Source organism: Antrostomus carolinensis, unplaced genomic scaffold (genome assembly GCF_000700745.2).
Source record: "Antrostomus carolinensis isolate BGI_N321 unplaced genomic scaffold, ASM70074v2 scaffold23683, whole genome shotgun sequence".
NCBI classification, from domain to species: Eukaryota; Metazoa; Chordata; class Aves; order Caprimulgiformes; family Caprimulgidae; genus Antrostomus; species Antrostomus carolinensis.
In genome coordinates, this window is record NW_010304836.1 from 43,524 (window position 1) to 62,936 (window position 19,413).

The 19,413-nt window shown below is 36.9% G+C and overlaps 1 protein-coding gene across 1 annotated transcript in view; it reads left to right on the forward strand.

Moving 5' to 3' along the window:
• PARP8 (poly(ADP-ribose) polymerase family member 8) overlaps positions 1 to 19,413 on the forward strand; it is a gene marked incomplete at its 5' end in the record, with an annotated part of 30,869 nt that overhangs the window by 7,183 nt on the left and 4,273 nt on the right. Inside the window, 7 exons of the mRNA XM_029084185.1 lie at positions 1,866 to 1,943; positions 6,730 to 6,824; positions 10,290 to 10,350; positions 11,411 to 11,501; positions 14,148 to 14,214; positions 15,938 to 16,063; positions 18,111 to 18,675. Of these exons, the coding sequence (XP_028940018.1) occupies positions 1,866 to 1,943; positions 6,730 to 6,824; positions 10,290 to 10,350; positions 11,411 to 11,501; positions 14,148 to 14,214; positions 15,938 to 16,063; positions 18,111 to 18,675 (1,083 nt within the window). The remainder of the gene's footprint in view (positions 1 to 1,865; positions 1,944 to 6,729; positions 6,825 to 10,289; positions 10,351 to 11,410; positions 11,502 to 14,147; positions 14,215 to 15,937; positions 16,064 to 18,110; positions 18,676 to 19,413) is intronic.

Below are 19,413 nucleotides of genomic sequence, written 5' to 3' on the forward strand. Positions count from 1 at the left end.
GACAATGTTACAGGCTCAAAGAAAGTACTGTATAGGCTCTTACCCCAAAGAAGAAATTCATTATTTTATCAAGAATTCAGGTGCTTGATTTAAAACCTTCGTTTGATTAAGGCTGGTTGCTGAATTTCTTGATGACTGCTTTTTAGGCTTCCATCTGTATTTGATCCTGGAAAGGGGAATAAGCATGCCCATATATGTTAATATGTACGGTTGGTTCTTTTAGTCAATGAAACCTGACTGATTTAAAAAGCTGCTGTGGAAATACTTCGCTTCTACTGCCTCATCATTGTATTCAGTGCTCGGTAAACATTAGAAAAATTCAAGTCAAGAAGAATTTACCTGTTTGATTAAAAGCCTGAGATATAGTTGGCTTCTATGGGACAGAGTTTGAGCTTTTATTTTTCTTCTAGTAGAATATGAAAGTACTGAAGCCCTGCCCCCTTTTAAAAAAAGATCTATAACCCTGACCGTTTCTGTTGGCTAGACAGTTGGAGGTTTGGTTAGGTTGGGGATGGGTTTGTCACTATTCTCATGTGAGAATTTAATTTCTCTTTGGTTTGTGTTGAATCTTTGTTCAGTTGAGTTCTGTTTTAACACAGGTTTCCCCTTGAGCTAAGGTTATTATTAAACAAAGAAGAATAAAGTTGCTTTGTTTCTTTTCAGCGAACTAGAAGCAGAAATTATTTTTTATGCCTTGGCATAGAAAATTGCCGTGAAATTGACTGAACTACAGTTTTTCTTCTATGTGTATGTACAGTAAATAGAGCAGGAATTTAGATACAAAGGTATGAAAATGGAATTAGAAAGTCTGACCGTAGAAATTAGTGATAAGGGTATATTTGACACTTATGAATATATGGGATTGAGGGCTAACTTGTATTCTTTGATTCATACATCTGATTTCTATTCCATTATGGGAGTTCCATGCAGGACATAAATACAAAATAAGCAGTGAGTACATCATGTTCAGATTGAAATGAAGAATAAGGATTTTAATAGGTGTTCTTTACGGGATCCTTGTCAGCACAGGGCCTAGAAATAACACAGGGATTGTGGGAAACAAGAATTAATATCTTCAAGCAATTACATAATTATAAGTAAAGGTTCCATTGGTGAGAAGCAGAACATAGCACTTTAGCTCATGCTGAGTTGCAGTCTGTACCAGGCTCAGTTCTATTTACTTGAGTGCAATTATTCACAGAGCAGCCTATTTAGAGCAGGTTTTACTTGGGTAAGCATATTACTTTCTAATCCTTAATTTTCAAAGTCTAAGAACAGAGCTAGTCAGAAAATTAAGTTTGAACTTTTCTGACAACAGGCTGATAGTTCTGTTAAAAATAATAGTTAAGCAGCAATATGTCAGTTTTTTACATAAAGGAACTTAAGATATTCCATGCTTGGACTTGAATGATTTCCTTAAACTGTTGTAATTTATTTACCAGAATAAAGTAAGTTAAAATTTTATTAGCTCACTGAAACACTAATTGAATTAAGTCTAGAACGTGTCTTGGAGAGTAAGTTATTCTTTGTTTAGCAAAAGCACAGAGTGAAGTATCCCCACATAGTCTACTGAACTACTACCAGGTTCCTTAAAATACCACACAGTGTCTGTAGCCAGACAAAGTATTAATTCTCCAACATATGTTCACAGTGTTTTTATGTACCCAGTTAGGAGGTACTTGTTTTGTCTGATATTTCACTATTCTTAAAACAGGCCCTTCTGGAAGAATCATACTAAAAGATCTCTCAATAAAGGGTGTTATGCGCTTATTTGTAAAAACATAATTCCTGTAGTTATAATTAAAACTATAAATGCAGGGTAAGCATATCACTTGTATCATTGTTAACTTTCCTTTTCCATTAAGGAATCACGGCACAACAGCACAGTTGAAGAAGATTCTGAAGGTGATAATGATTCTGAGGAATTTTATTATGGAGGACAGGTAATGGAGGATATTTTTGCACAGGTTTCAACAAATGAATGTTTTAAAGCTTCTGTTGTTAATACCATTATAAATTTATGATAATAATTAATTTCTTACATTTATTCAACATCAAATGGAATGACATGTGCATATACACATAGTATTTTATAGCAGAAGTATTGAATATGTTATACTGTATAATTATATAAAATTTAAAATAAAAATAGTTTGGTTACATTTGCAAAACTGTAAGAATAGAAAAATCAAATACTCTTCAGAACATTTGAAAATAGAAGCCAGTTGCTTACTTCCAGGAAATATATATTCACTCTTTAAAGCTTATCCTGTTATTGATACAAATGGGAAGTCAGACTGGATCCAAATCTGTTTCCTTCTGGAGGGTTGCCATTTTGTAAAGTCAAGAGCACTGCAATTTAGTGGTAAAAATGGTTATTACAAAACAATTTTGATCTAGGTAAGAGTCTATTCTTTTTCTGAGCTCTACAGTTAAATTCACCTTGAAAAATGCTGCATATTTTTAGGTACTGCTCTGTGTTTTTCCTTCTTATTCCCTCAGCAGACTTAGTTATTAATACATTCTCTTATGTATCTGGAAAGAAAATCAATTCATCTCTTTTTCTTTTGCGATGTCAATAGAGCGCTTCACGCTGCCAGTCTCTTTATTCAGATTTTTCTTATATTTTTAGTCATAACTGTTGCCCCAAAGGAGTCATTCCTCAGTTATGTTATTAGAACTCTTTATTTAGATGAACATTTTAATGAATTATGGTTGCTGTTTATGAGAATTATCACTACATCGTCCTGGAGGCTGAAGCCATCAGTTCTGTGTGCACGCAGAGCTGAGGCTGCAGGCGTGTGCTAGCATTGCCAGCCAGTTGGGTCGATGCAGAGCGTGTGGGATGCTGATGAGCAGCACATCACTGAGCCTTTTCTCTTGCAGAGCCAACAGCATTGTGGGGTTTGAACATAAAATACGTGCTGAGGTGCATACTCCTAAAAAGCTGTAAATAGTGATATTGAAACCAGAACTAAAAGAATGTCTTTTCAGTGTCAGAAATAACTGACATGGGGCGTTGACTCATGTTCACTTTAGAAATGACTGCAGGAATTACCTTCCTTTGGCTGCTGAATCCTACAGCCCCACAAAGCACTGGGGAGGACCGTGTACACATACTTCAGTGCAAAGGGTGATGTCTCATTTTAATCTGCCTGAGAGGAGAAATCTAATTTTGCCCTGGAGTGATGAGTTGTGTGTACTGGCTCCATTTTTCAACTCTGCAGAAAGGGCAGGAACCTCAAGGTGAACGAGAAGGCAGCAGACAGCTGGGAGTGCTTACTTCTTGAACAAGTGCTAATACATTTGGTAAAAGATTCCTGCCAATGCCCAAATGAATGAATAAATATTAACGCTGCCTGTGAGGTATGAATACAGGGTGCAGAACATAATTTTGCAAGGTGTAAAAGAAAGTGTAAGTGGCAATACTGGTTAGAATTTAGTTGCTTTATATTTCAAGTGGAAACTACATTGTATTGCAATTTTTTAAGGTACTACATTTAATTGAAGGAATTATAACTGAAAAAAATAGAGTATCAATAAAAATAAAATATCAGGTGATTGTTAAAATCTTGTATAGAATATTCAAAAAGTAAAATAAGGAGAACAAACAAGCTAAATAAGACATCATAGAAAGTGTATCTAACAAGATACAAAGGAAATTTGCAATTAAAAATTTCATGGTCAAAAAGACAAAATTCTGAAGGAGGCCTGTAGAATTAAATAAAATATTGAGGACTCTGAAAATAAATAGGAAATGAGGTAATGAGCAAAGTCCATTACGACATAAAAAGAACAATTCTTTTTCAAATAAAGCGATTGTAAGACTTATTAAATATCAGGTGTATTGAGAGGACAAAATAATTGACTATATGTGGGGAACAAGCAAGGAAAACTGTTTTATTTAAGACAAGTGTGTGCTGTGCCCACAGAGAAAGGGGACAAAAATACTGACTTTAGCAGCTAGAGGGAATAGATGCCAATGTAATTGTGTGCAATACAGCTGGGAAAGATGAAGGTCAGGGATAATTCTTAACATTTCTAAGTGGTTACAGCTGGAAAGACAAGAGAGCAGCTGATGATGAAACAAGGTCCATGGAAGATGGGAAATGCCATTTGACGGGCAGTGAAAACAAAATACAACCTTTTGGTCATAAATTAAATGTTTATATCTGCTTCCTAGGCACCTGCTTGTAATCTTCCCTAAGGATTTAGTGGATAAATACTTTAAAGTAGCTAAGTGATTCAATAGCCTAAGTCTTATTGATTTTCAATGGGATTTAGGTTTGTAAATCACTTAATCGCCTTTAAAAATGCAACCTTTTGTCATTATGTGGGACAGAATAATCTGAATCAGGTCTTAGATTAAAAACTGAGATTTTCTAAACACAGACCCTTCAGACACAGCAAAGTTATCAGATTTTTTAGCTTTTATATTAACTTCCTCTGAGACTCTCTCACGCTTTCAGTCTCTATCTTCTGCATTTACAAATGAGAACAGACTGAAACAGTAATACTACTGCCTTTGGCAATCTAAATTCCCTCTCTCTTGTGCTTTGGTTACAGGACATGCTTGAAAATGCAGATATACAAAACTCTGGCAGTCTCCTCTGTGTGCATCAGCATGTCTGTGACACTAATTCAGAGTTGGAAAATACCATAGTACAGTCTTACAGTTTGCTAGAACACTGCTTTATTTCATTTTTGAGTTCATAACCTCTTACCATCAGAAGACAGATTGGAGAAAGTGTTAAGTTGAGCAGTTCAGTGTTCTGTATAGTGTTCCTTTTTAGATTTTACTGTTACTGATACATAAGTGAGTAAAAAAAATGTGGTTTAGGAACAACAGAGGTGTCAGGTGCACCACAGCTGTGATTTGTGAAATGATTGCTGTGCTTTCTGTGGAAGCAGGACAGCAATTATTTATGCATCTTTAAAGAATCCATCTTTGAGTGAAGAGCATGTGAAAAGAATTGATTTTCTCTACCTGAAGTGGAAAAAAAAAAAAAAAAAAAAAAAGGTTTTCTTCCCATGCTCTTCTACTTGGAAAATTGTTCTGACATGCTTGCCCAAACAAGAGAGGGATACTTGGCTTATACCCTTCTGGCCATGAATATCGTTGATATCTCTGATAAACACAGGTCCATGCTATGCTGATGAGTTCTGTGCCTTATATTTGAAGAATTCAAAGTCTAATCTAATTTTTCTTTGCTAAGAATCACATGTAAGAGGTGATGAGCTGATTATTATTTGAATGCTATTGAAATGTATTTAATTAGATTGAAAAGTACATCTCCAGATATCAGAGCTGAAAGTGTCACGGCACTGGTCTACAGATTTGGATGTACAAATGGAAGAAACAGTACTGCAGTTGGATACAGTTCTGCAATTGCAAGAATTCTCTGCAGGAATTCCTATATAGAATCATAGAATGGTTTGGATTGGAAGGGACCTTAAAGATCATCTAGTTCCAACATCCCTGCCATAAGCAGGGACACCTTCCACTAGATCAGGTTGCTCAAAGCCTCATCCAGCCTGGCCTTAAACACTTCCAGGGAAGGGGCATCAACAACTTCCTTTGGCAACCTGTTCCAGTGTCTCACCACCCTCACAGTGAAAAACGTCTTCCTAATATCTAATCTAAACCTGCCCTCTTTCAGTTTAAACTCATTTCCCCTTGTTTTGTCATATATATGTCTAAAGGAATAAATTACACTGTTGTGCTTTGCTCTCTGAATTTGTCAAAGGTACAAGCCGAATTCTACTCTTATATCTGAATCTATACCAATCTAGGGAGTTAATTGACTTCTATGGAATTACTGACATTCTAATTGTTGTAAAGAAGTAGAATTAGGTTCACACAATCAGGAACATATTGCTTAACAAGAAAGTATTAATTGATTGTGAATAGATTGTTACAAGCCTAAAGAGGTATTTTGTTCCTTGTAGAAGATAGGTGGATATTAATTATTTTGACTTCATACGGTCCAGCCGTACTAGCTCACAAGTTTTGCTTTATAACATAAGCACTAACATAACTGTTACCATTTTTCATGTAGAGTTTTAAAAAAATAGGGATGATGTCTAAATATATTTCTTTGTACCTTCTCTGTTAAAATACTTAAAGTCTTTTGGGGTTTTGTTTGTTTGTTTGTTTTTTTGTTTGTTTCATCTTGTATCTTTGCACTGGTGGATAGAATACAGCCCATGGAAGGACTGAAAAAATGTAATTTAGATGCTGAAACACTATGGTATACAGAATACTTTCACACTTCTCTTGTTGAGCCCAAGCCATTCTGTGTCTAATATAAGTAAGAGTGTGATAACAACCAAGAGGAAGCAAATCTTTGTCCTGTAGTGGTTGAACTGGGTTGATAGGACTGGGGAGATCTTGTTCTCCTACTTAACAGTTGTAAAATGCACAAGTGTCCCAGAACAAACCCCAGTACAAGACAGGAGAGAGGGATGAATCCTTTGCAGTTTCTCTTCCCACAAAGACGAGTGGGAATTTCAAAAAATATTGATGCAGAGGTGCCTGCTTTGCAAATCTCATTGCTGAGCAGAGCCAGACCATCTCAGTACTTCAGCTTATCAACACAGTGTCCTTTCTGAGCACGGCATTAAGGAATCTTTATGCGGCATATTTTGCAAGGGGAACTTTAAAGAGCCTAGGTCAGGTGCCAGTAAAGAAGTGCATAAGAACTCCTAGGATATTTTTTTTCCTGGTAGGTTAGCTATGATGGAGAGCTTCACAAGCACCCACAACTGGAGGCTGATTTGACAGCAGTGAGAGAGATCTATGGACCTAATGCAGTATCTCTCAGGTATGTCATTGACTTTTCTGTATTGTGGAACCTTTAACATTTTGGCAATTGACTTCTATGTGGACCTTCCCTCACTGCCAAAGCACAAGTCTCTTCTGGTGATTTCTGCATACTGTATGGCAAAAAAAAGGAGCACCACCAGCTAGCAATAATGATGTTTGGTTTTCTTTCTCTTCTTGTGGTTGAGTACTGATAACAACTGGCTGTGCTGAGAAAAGCCCTGGAAGCCTCTAACACATCATTGTCTTTTGCACTTCAGTCAGTATTTGATCAGGCTGTTGTATTTTGTTGAAAATTACTATTCAGCATTACTCTAAACCCTTGTTAAAATCCTTTTCTATCATACTGTGTCTTTTGCCCTGGAGGTGAACAAGAGGAATCGTAAGAGATTTAGTAAATGTTTTCCCTAGGAAAACAGTGAACAAATTGGATTTGTCTAGTCTGTAAAAAAGAGAAGACATAATAACAGTTCTTCTTCTACAAAAAATCTGCTTGTAGATAGGAGGAGTGATCAAATGTTCTCTATTGTCATCATGAGACAATAAGAAACGAGCTGTGTTAGCAACAAACAGGAATTTGATTGTATTTTAGGAAAAGTTTTTAATTGTGGGAATCTGAGGAATCCTACACAGGGAAGAGATGGAAGCTCAGTCAGAGGTAGATTACAAAGTGTTATTACACAAAAATTCTATTGGGCATATATGAGCATGCATGATTCTACCACAGCACATAGCTGAATGATATTTTTAATATGCTTCTGGTCTTTTATAACTTAATTTGCCATCTATGCAATCGTAATAATTTCATAAAAATAATAGATAGGCAAGATGTAACAGACCTGTCAGATACAGAGAAAATATCACAGTTGACTTACAAACCAGGTAATAAAATGCACAGAAGATAACAACCTGAGGCATACATATATTGCAAGTAACAATTCCCATTAACCTTTAAACAATAAACTCTGGGGTTTTTTGTCTAAGAAGAGATAGCATGTTTACAACTGTTGTGTACTATACCTTTTCAAATTAAGTGGAAATTTCATTACATTTCAAGAACCTGGGGAACTGAAATCCAAATAGTTGTTTATGGGTTTAAGAAATGAATGAGATAAATGTTTAGTTGTCAAACTGATATCTATGAAATTGAGAATACCTTGATAATAGGCTCCATCAAGCTCCTAAAATTGAAACATTATATGTAACCTTTCAAAAACTTTAATGCATCAAATTTATTCAATCAACTGTTTCATTGGAAACGTGATCTCCTTGAGCTCACTGTAGTATAAGTTGGCATCTGTGGCTACTTTTGGCATGTGGAAAGCTTTAATGCTTCTTCCAATATTTTGCAATTGAAAATACTTGTAAATTCTTGGAAATGACAAACACAGCATTAAGAATTCATTTACATGCATCTCCCGCAGCTCCACTTCTCTGTGGAGAGAGAAGTCTGTCTGGCATGACACCCACCAAGATGTATATTTCCTAGGCAGCTGACCCTCTTCTCGTAGCTTCTTGCTTTCACAGAGTAAACTGTACAAACAAAAGTGAAATTCCTATACCTGTGTGCTTTTCACCACTGCCCTTTGAAATCTGGCCACAAAAGCTGTGAGAAAGACCTCTGGACAAACTCTTCAGTATGTATTTACATTGCTTATGCATTGATGGACAGAGGACCTCTGGGAGCTGCAAAATCAAGACATGTTCATGGAGCCGTTTTAGGCAGAAGGTGCTGGAAGGAAACATTTCTTCCCCCCTTTTCAGCTTGGGGAAGTACAACTAGAGTCAGCATCCTGTGTCTAAAATCCATTTTCTAGGACGGTAATGGAGTTGGGGCAAAGGGATTTCAGTGAGTATGGAAATTCCACAGTTATAACTTATTTTTGTCTTATCCTTTCTTACACTGATATTTATGTGTTTCATTAATTTAACTGTGTTTCTGTTTAATTTGTAAAATTATGCTTGTTCACAGCCTTTTGAATCCCAGTCATGTGAGTAACACCAGCCTGCGTTCATAAACGTTACTTAAGAGTTCATAGCAATCTGTTATTTGGATCTTCTGGAAAATTAACAAAAAAATCTGAGGCCATTGTTGTGTAGGATAGTGGCTAAGCCATTCAGTAGGTGAGGAAATTCACTGTTTCAAAGGCAGGTCTTCAGTGAGCTGTAGAAGTTCAGCAAGTGCTTGTAGATATAGCTGTGGATGAGCGGACTCTGGGCCAGCTGTCAGGGTGGCTGAGAAGCCTACAGGTAACCTGCCCAGCCATTTGCCTGCCCTTTATGTGTGATGTGTGGACACATCTGATCTAGAGAGAGACTTTGGGTTTGCCCTTAGCAGGGAGAACAATTGGGATGCTGAGGTTTGGTGGAAGGGCTTCACTCCACCAAACTTCACAAGAGGTGATCATTTCCAGATCATTTCCAGAGTGAGCTAGGTCCTACCATGGGCTGAGAGGCCACTTTGGTAGGAGACAGTTATATTCACAAAAATATGTTTGTATTTAAAAATTACTTTGTCAGTTTATTTATGCACAACTCCTACTATGCACTGTCTTAGTCTAGTTTAATAGAAAAAAGTGGAAGTCACTGTGAGAACAAGGATATAAATGCAGTGTAAAGAAAAAAACGTAGTGACTAGAAGCTAATCTGTGAAAACCTGAGAGTGATTGCACTTGTACAGTATTTTCCACTTAAGTAATTTAAATGAAAAGGAAAACAATTTTTTATTGAGGTGTATGAATAAGTATTTTCTAGCCCTATTTTTCAGGAGTCTTCAAGTACATTGGGGGAGGGCAATCAGAATGAGTCAGAAAATAGGAGGCAGAAAAGTCACATTTTAAATGTCAGATTTGAGATGGCAATGAAACACCTGTGAGCATAAGTTATATCTGAACCTCGGGAATTCCAGCAGTACTATACATAACAGATAAAATAAGGTAACTATTGCCTTGAGCGCATTACAGGGCAATCTTTGTATTTTGAGAAACAAATGCGAGAAAGTATGAAGCAATCCCACAGGTATGATATGCCACCCTCTAGGCTATGTTGTATTTGGCTTCAATGATTTATCTCAAGCCTCTCCTTAGGTTACTGACTGTTAACCTGAAATACTTTTGAAAATTAACTACGGTTTTCTTTTGTCATAAATAGAAGCAGTGTGTGACCATTATCGTTTTCTTGATTTATGTGTGCAATATGTGAGACAAAAATACATAGCAGCAATGGAGAGAGAATTTGAGGGAATTAGTAGAAAAAAGGATTCCGCAAGATCCAGTGAAAGAAAGTTTCAGTGCAACAGACGGTCACCCACTGGGAATATTGATTCAGTCTATGTAAATATGTGTTTTATAACCATTCTGATTTTACAGACAAGTTTATCCTTTAAAAAAATCTTTCCTGTTATAAGTACTCCTGGGCTGAGGAGTATCTTAAAGAGCTCTAATGTAATGTAATTCTTTCCTTTCAGGGAATATGGAGCCATTGATGATGTAGATATTGATCTACATATTGATGTTAGCTTTCTTGATGTAAGTAATCTAATCACAGAATTACATAATGAACATTAATACCCATTTAATTCTGCTACACATCAGACTTTCTAGACAACCACTGAGAATTTCCTTTTTCAGAGACTTGATCTTCACAAGTGGCTGACACGTTATTGATTGCTACTCAGTGAAAAGGTTTCCTTTTCCTTTTATGATCACATTGTTAAAATGCTTTGTAGAATTTTATTTACTGCATGTGTATTTCCTTTCAAACATACTTTTGAATGGTAAATATTTTAACTGTTATAAATGAAATACATTTCTTTTTTTTGCTATCCTAGACATTAGTTAGGTGAAAGCATTTCATGGAATCCTGGAGGGAAGAAGACCTTGGCTGGAGCTCTCCTCTGTGCTTCTCAACATCTGCAGCTGATTAGGGAGAGGCTTGAGTGGCAAAGGAGACACAGGACAATGGTGCTGTCAACTGGCAGTGTGGCTTCTGTAACAGTTATGCTGTCATTAGCTCCACACTTCCTCACCTCATCAGTGCAGTAACTGCCTGTTCTCTAGAGAATAAAAATTAGTGCTTTTAGGGGCATCATTAGCTTCTGTACGGATATGTCATATTCTCAGGACAGCACAGCATAGAAGATAATTGTTCTTGGACTTTTCTAAAATGGAATAAAATCTGATCATACTTTGAATTATTTAATCAGTCTTAAGGAGCAAAAGTTTCCTTTGTCCTGTGTTGAAATGAGTTTCCTTTCCATCTTTATTTGCTCCTTTGCTTCTCAGCTTTGAAGCAGCATCTCTTGATAGATGGGAATGCATCTGCCTGCACTGTAGATGTAGTGTTGTGTATAAACCTGTGCTCAGTTTAAATGGGCATACTTTACAGCTGGAAGCAGTCTAATACTGCTTTAGGGGCATCAGGAGGCAACAGTTTGTCCTAAGTCTCAAGGTTAAAGTTGTAGTAGATATTCCACAAGAGGGTAAATGGATGGATGGTGTTTATAACAACCCTAAGGTAGACTGACAAAATGCAGCAGTTCCTCATGATTGCTAATGTGTCTATTGTTTTCTTTTTTTCTTGAACTAGGAAGAGATTGCTGTGGCTTGGGATGTAATTCGCACAGAGCCTATAATAGTGCGATTGCACTGTTCTCTTACACAGTACTTAAATGGTCCAGGTTAGTCTCATGTGTATTCTTTATGTGCTTTGTGTGGTGTCTTGATCTGAGCCACGTACTAGATGTTAGATACTCATTCGCTGCCAAATCTTTGACCCTGCAGGTGCTTAGATCTACTGAGAGCAGTCCTACTGGTTTGAACTTGTGCTTACATATATATATTTGCATGACTAGGTTCTCAATAATGGCAGGGATATCTAATTTATACTTTCATGGGTTGATTTTTGGAACTTGTTTTCCTGGTATCATTTGAAATGCAACTGCTTCCCCTAGGAACCAGGGTTAAGGAATAAAGATCTACAGTTTCTAATGTGTGATTTCCTGATTTTGGAAGTCAGAGATCATCTGACATGAGATATCACTCATAGGGTATACATACACAGACCTGTGCAGCACATTAATATGCCTTTCACATACCTTTGAAGAATCAGGCCATGATAATTATTATCCTTTCAGCTTCTGATTTCTATATGACTGTGTGAACTCTGGGAATCTTTAGATTTGAATGAACTGTTAAGTGAGTAAAGTTTCCTCATGAGAGTAAAAGTCAAACTCCTGAAGAATCAACTGATTTTGAAGATTTGTAAACAATTGTATGCAAAAGTCAACTTCAGATACATTTTTACTGTAGGAAGTCAGAACTAAGTTGCAGTTTGGATCATAACTTGCCTGACTTTGGAGGCCTCCAGTGCAAGCTGTCAGTTCAAGCTTGTATCTGTGGAAGAATTCTGCCTCTGGAAAATAAATAGATATTTCCAGTCATAATATGTTTAGTAAAATCTGTCCCAATGAGCTATTTTTATAGGATATGTTGACTGCCAATGCTAACTGTAAGCTATATTCTGTTCATTCAAATAAGCAATTCATTACATCAGGTTTGTTGTTTGTTTTTTTTAATTCAGTTTTGCTGTTTTTGTATTTTATTGCTTCAATCTTTTTTTGTAAATATGCAGATCTTAAAATATGTATTTACCATAGCAGGTAACAGTGTTGGTATTCAAAATATTTCTATCAAAATGTAATTTAAAAAATAAAAAAGTGCAGCAAATAAGAGAAGGTGAAGCATGAAGAGCAGCATGCAGCAAGAAATGATCTAATGAAATGGGAAGTAACAACAGGATATCTTCTGCACCATTGACAAGGTTAAAACGGGAAGCTTAGTTCCCAGTCCTGCAGCTGACAGATTATGGGAGTGCCTGAGTACCAAGAAAGGCAAGATCAGGGCCAGAGGCAAGTGCTTCGCTCGTACTGGTTTTATAAGCTCAGTGGCTGCTGCAGCCATGTCTCTTTATTTACCGGAAAAGGACAATGTGGTCCACCATGTTTTGTGTTAGCAACACTCTGTGTGAATTCCTCTTCCCTCTTAAATATGTGCCTTAGAAACCTATCTTAGATGAAGTTGAATTAGCCTCTGGAGGTTCTGAGCTGTCTCCTCTGGCTGTAGAGTTTAGATGTTAGATGTTAGATTTTAAGGTTGCTGGTCTACGTATGATGATTCCCCCCCTACTATGTGTTCTAAATTTGATAATCTAAAGGCATTGCTACTCCTGATCAAATTATTAATCCTTTCTGAAAAAAATCATTATTTTGTCTTTAAAATATGAGATTGTATTTGAATAATAACATTACAGAAAGGGTATCTGCAGGGCTTTGAACTAAGTGAAATTGGATGGCCAGTTTGGGTATATTGTATTTTATTTTAAAATTTAATTGATTAAAGCAAAATTAAAGGATAAATTTTTACATTCTGAATAAATCTGGATTTCTCAGTGATGAGAATAATACCGATTCTAAAATACTGTTTTACTTTTTCTGATAAAATTGGAATCAATCACAGATTTTTTGTTTTAATTATTTTTTAATTTTACTATAGTCATTGCCACCTTATGTAATATGAAGTGTAAAGTCTATTCATGCTTGTAATATGTGTTGGCTGTTGTCCTGTGTTGAGGACCTGAGGCTTTCTCAACAAGTGCTGTATTCCATCTGCCACTTCTATCTAGTAAATGTTATTAAAGGATTTTAGTAGTACCAGGAGCTAATTTCCAGCCTTCACCATGTACACTTTCAGTTTTCTGACAGACAGATATGGATATACCAATGTTAGGACAGGTCTTGAGGAAAGCTCATGGTAATCCTTGGCCATTGGAATTCATATATCACTTAGATGACTATTACTTATCTTGTATTAAAACGTACTCATAAAGAAAATCCAGATACTAATTAATTCAGTTTATTCGACTCTAAGTTTTCTCAATAGTCACAGGAAATGTAGTGTGTAATGACTACTTATTTGAAAAAACCTTTAAGAGACTCGGTAAGATGAATTACCAGTTCAGATATGTTTAATCTGATGCTGCTCTCTAGTACTTGCATAATATTAAAAAACCCCACATTTTTGTAATTAAAATTAGTGGGAACAGATAAATTTGGGGGAATTCAGTTTCTAAAATACTCATTTGTAAAATTACTGATATTCCAAAAAGGACCATTAATTTCCTAATACGCTTAGATTACATGTCTGCTTTCACCATTGCTTCAATGTCATTCTCTATAGTAAAGGTCTTTCAATATGACTTGTATAGTCATGAGTTTTTTATTATTGATGTAAGTTCATACTATCAACAATGTCTTCTTTTTCCATAGTGCCAACTGTGGATGTATTTCAGATCTCTACTAAGGAAAGATTTGGGCTGGGACATCAGCTGAAAAAGTAAGTGTAGAAAAGTGTAAACTCCTGTTTTTAGGCAAATATTACACTCTTTAGTTTCTGGACCATGTCAACTAGGATAAAATTCACAGGTTGTCAGGTTGGTTGGATCAAAGTGTTTTGAAACTGTTTTCCTATAAACCAAAAATAACCAGATTTACCTTTTTAAGTTCAGTTTTGACAGTTGTTGGGGAGAACCTGATTTGTGGTGCCTGCCAGGGTTTTCTGTCACTTTGCTGCCATTTAGGAAGTAAGCTACAGAAGTTCAAAAGACTGTAGCTAGGAGTGTTCTGCTTAGATAGTGAAGCCTCTGGAGCAGGAATCTTTTTTAGCATCATGCATGCCCTAAGGGGGCTATGCTTTTGTAGTGGCCTGTAGGATATGCCACAGTAATTAGGCCATCCACATTTTGAGGACAAGAGGGAAGAATAGTTGCAAAAATGAGCAATTTCATGTATTCATGGTACAATTTAATTTAATAAAATTTTGCTGAGTTGTCTTTTCACATATGCTTGTATATGTGTAAGAAAATGAAAAGAGTATAGGCTTTAATATTTGACCATTACAACATTAAGAATCTCTTAAGGAAAAAAAAAAAAATAAAATTATGTTATAGTGTTTACAAAAGTCCAGTGCAGCATTTTCATAATTTTACAAATGAAGCAGTATTACTAAAATCTCTATGGTACATGACTTGAAGAAAAAGAAAAAAAAGCTCCCCAAACTTGAACAGTCTCTTAAAATGTTTCAGTACTTGCACTGTCTCTGATTTGTGCACTGGGTAATTACTGAAGGCTCCCATAAAATGTTTTCAAGGACACAGCTGCATAATTCACAGTTGAGCAGAAGTCAGAATACCCATGAACCCCATGGCCTCTCATGGCTGTTGCAACAGGATAATAATCTTTGAAGATTCACTGAATTTTCAATAAAGTCTGTACCAACTTCCACTTTGACTTTATCACTCAAAGCCCTCCACTGCTAGACTAGTGTCACAGAGTAGTTTGGCTTGGAAGGAGCTACTGGAGGTCACCCAGTATAACCTCCTGCTCCAAGTAACACTAACTTCAAAGTTAGATTAGTTCACTCAGAGCTTATGTCACAGAGGCATAGTCTTTGTGAAAACTCCAGCCTTTGTGGGCAACCTATTGTACTTAACCACTCTTCTTGCAGATGTCTTATTTTTATAGCCTTTATGTTTTTTAGCTTTCCTAGCTACAATTTGTGACCATTGCCTTTTGCTGTCCAGCTTGGGGAAGTGTTTGGCTTTGTCTTCTCTGTAAGCCCTCTTTAGGTAGCGTAATATTTGACATCCCTACCTTCATGTTTGTGCCTTAGAAGAATATGCTCCTACTTGAGCAGTGTGGATGCTGTAGCTTACCTCTGTAGTCTGAGACAGACACTTAGAGGTGGATGGGATGCCTTTGAGTCAGTTTGTCTCTAGATCTCCATGAGAAGCATACCTGCATAAGTCTTGCAGTGGTTGTTTGCGCAGACTGTATTCTCAATAAGAGTTCCATGTAAATTAGTTTTACATGAGAAAAAAAAAGCATTTTTTGGGAGCTGAGGCACCCAATCATCAGTTCACATACATGACAGAAAAACTCTGCCTGTAGAGTGAGGACATTGCATCGTGTCACCTATGTGGTGAACAGAGAGATGCAGTATTAAAGTGAGTGTGTCTTGGCTAGGATAAGAAAATCTTTTTTTCTTTCTTAATTTGCAGAATCATGCAGACATTTGTTACACAGCAGTGGAAGAACAGCAAAGAGAAATCTAATTGTACGCACAATAAGAAGATGTCTGACAAAAAGATGAAGTCCCCTCTGCACATCTTTTCTACATTGCGCAGGTAATAGCAAGGAAAATGAGCTGTTACCACCATATTCTGTTCAAAATCCACAGCAGACTTCACAAGGTGAAATGTTGACTTTTCTGCACAGAGAAGTGCTCTATTTATATCTTACCTCATGGGTTTCCAGTCCTCACCTTGCATGGCATCAAAAATGAACTAAGTACTACTGCAGTTTCTAAGACTATTTGATGGTAAAGCATTTCAGTGCCCTGCTCTCTGAAACAGCTGTGTTTCATCTAGAATTGGAAATTATTTAATGTGTTGTATTTCTATCTTTATAGCTTGGTAGCATTTGACTGTACTTGAATAGCAAAACTATAAATATAAGTGATATATACAAGTAATATATAACATATATACTACATATATATAAAATTTTGTTGCTGTCTAGCTGTTCTTTCCACAGCTGTGTGTATTTTTAGGTTTTTAAGACTAGAATGTTCATTAATGAAAGATGGATCTTTAGACCTGGTGAGCACCCACCCCTCTCTACTGTTTGAGTTCCTTAACGTTCACCACTTCTAAAATGCAGTCATAGAATTTCAAAGAACAAAGGCATTAAAAAAATAAGTAGTTGGTGAATAGTTCATTTGAATTCATTATTACTTCTGCTAGTTACTTATACTCTTAAGTGTATGTAAAATCAGGCTCTGATTTTGCCTCTGTCAGAAATGTGACTATTTACTCTAGCATGTTGTACTGCTTATGAAAGGTTGACAGATCACCCCTCCTGTGTATTTAAGTTGAATGCTTCTTTGAACATTCCTTCTTTTTGATGAATTTTGCCATTCTGAATTCTGTGTGTAAAGAGAGGGAGTATGGTGATCACTCACACTGAAGAAGGGAAGAATGTCAAAGATGACAAAAGATTATTTGTCTTTTCAAAGGTAGAAGAGGAAGGTGGTGTTTTAGGTAGAACACTTACCCATTCCCTACCATGCCACACACTGTCACCTAGTGCAGGCTGTAGCTTGGGGTTTGTTTTTTGGGTTTTTTTTCAGAAAGGGCATAAAAAGCCAGCCCAGTCTTTCTCCTCTTGATTTGGCTGCTGCTGCAGTGCCTGTCCAAAGATGTCTCAGCCCAAATGCAGGGACCCCCTCTCTTCCTAGAGCACCATTCCTACATCCTACATCCTGTCTGCAGGAGTGTGGTGGTGAACCAACTGCAACAGTGAGTCAGCAGCCTCCACATGCATCTTCTACTGTCACCGCTTGCTAACAGGGTGGAGAAACCTGCCGGCCTCCTCCCTTGGGCTTTAACTTCTTTTCTATTCAATATAAGCCCCAAAAATACTCCAAAGATTGTGGTTGCTTATAAAGCATAGAAAAATGATTCGTCATACCTGTAACATGTTCTTGCTTTCCAGTGAATGTGAACCTTATAGAAATGTGACAGTTCATGTGAACGTTGCTTTGTAAAAACCTTTTGGTCTTTACTTTCTGCATTCATAATTTATGTCCTTCACATTCTCATTTCTAGTATTATAGAGCTAGAATTTGTCTAAAATAGGATCAGATTGCCTTCCACAAAGCACCCAGATTATTATCATTATAATGAGTGAGTTTCACTGCTCATTATATCTTCCATTGGATCTGGACATCGAATTTGTTATGCTGTGTCCAGAAGACAATAACTTTAATGGGAACGTGTCATGATGATTCCGTAGGAAAGATAGATATTGATAAGGAAAATGTGTATTAATCTCATGTGAAATATGTGGTTTTCATTTCAAAGATAATTTCCTCTATAAATGGTTTGTTTAGCAGCATAAAGACGTTTACAAAGAGCTGTAAAAATACAGCTCTAACTTCTACTGAAGTAGTTAGTTATCTTTTTGATTGGTGATCTTGTGTGTAAATAAGAATAAGTTGTCTTTTTGGTATTGGAAAATTAGTCCTAAAAACAATTGCCCATTTTTTTAATGTTGGCCTGCATTTATCACTAGCGAAAGACAGTTGGCACTCAATTTTTACATATGTGTGGTCTTGCTGATTTACCCAGGAATTTTATTATTCTCCATTTTGTCTTCTTCTTTATTTTTAAGGTCGCCAAGTTATCCTCCACCTGGCTGTGGTAAAAATAAATCAAAACTGAAGTCAGAACAGGATGGCATCTCCAAAACTCACAAGCTACTAAGAAGGACTTGCTCTAGCACAGTGAAGGCAGAAGATATGTGTGCCACAAAATCTCACAGAACCTTTGGCCGCTCGTTGTCGAGTGACCCTAGGGCTGAACAGACAATGGCTATTAAATCGCACAAACTGTTGAACCGTTCTTGCTCTGCCGCCATCAAGCAGGAGGAATGCATCACTTTAAAGCCTCATAAGCTGTTAAATAGGTCATGTTCTGGGGATCCTCGCTGTGAGCACAACAGCACCTTGAAGCCACACAAACTTTTAAGCAGGTCCTACTCCAGTAATCTTAGAATGGAAGAATTGGATGGATTGAAGAATCACAAGATACTCAGCAAGACTTACTCCAATGCCCCTAAATCATCCAAAATGGAGCCTTTCAAGGAGTCCACCATAGCAGAGGGCAGGAGGCTCTCTCTTACCTCAGGGCTTATTGGTATCTTAACACCATCGTCTTCATCACCTTCACAAGCTGCTGTGCGTAATAATTTTTTTTTTTTTTTTATTCTGCTCATTTTCCTCCCGTTGTTTTCCAAACGTGCTGTTATGCTTGTTGTGCAAAGGCATTAATACGTAGGACATACAGTAGTGCATATGTTGGATATATTGAATATATTGGAAGATGAGAGCAGTGGAGTCAGATTTTTAAAAGGGATTTAAACAACTGTGCATACACATATATTTAAGTTATAAAACCAGAATTTGCTTAAGTCAGGACAGAGATTTTACATGTCACATTAAATACAGCTCGATGTAGCTGCTGGCCATGGGAAAAGTTCAATCATCTAATTCTTTTCCTGCCCGCTTTCTAGCTGCGGGAAGAAGGGAGAGTGTGCACTTCTGTGCTGAAAAATTGGCTTTGTCACACAGATCTTTTCTCATTTCACTGTTTACTTTGTGGGGGAAGTAACCATCCATTGGCTTGTTCAGGTGCCAAGTCATCTCTCCTTCTGGTCTTTGCATCTGTGATCATCATCATAGTGGAAGGAATGCAGTCATGATTCAGCTCACCTTTTACGCATTTAACCTTCAAACGCACTGGTGGCAGCCTGAAATCACGGAAGGAATTAGGTCCACACTGGCACCCTTTCTTTCCCCAAAGACACGACTGATTGGGAAAACAAAGGGTAACGCATATTCTTAAATTTAAGGAAGAGCGCTCAGAATTAATTCTTCTGCCTCAGCCTCTCCATGGCTTTTTTACTTGAGAGGAAA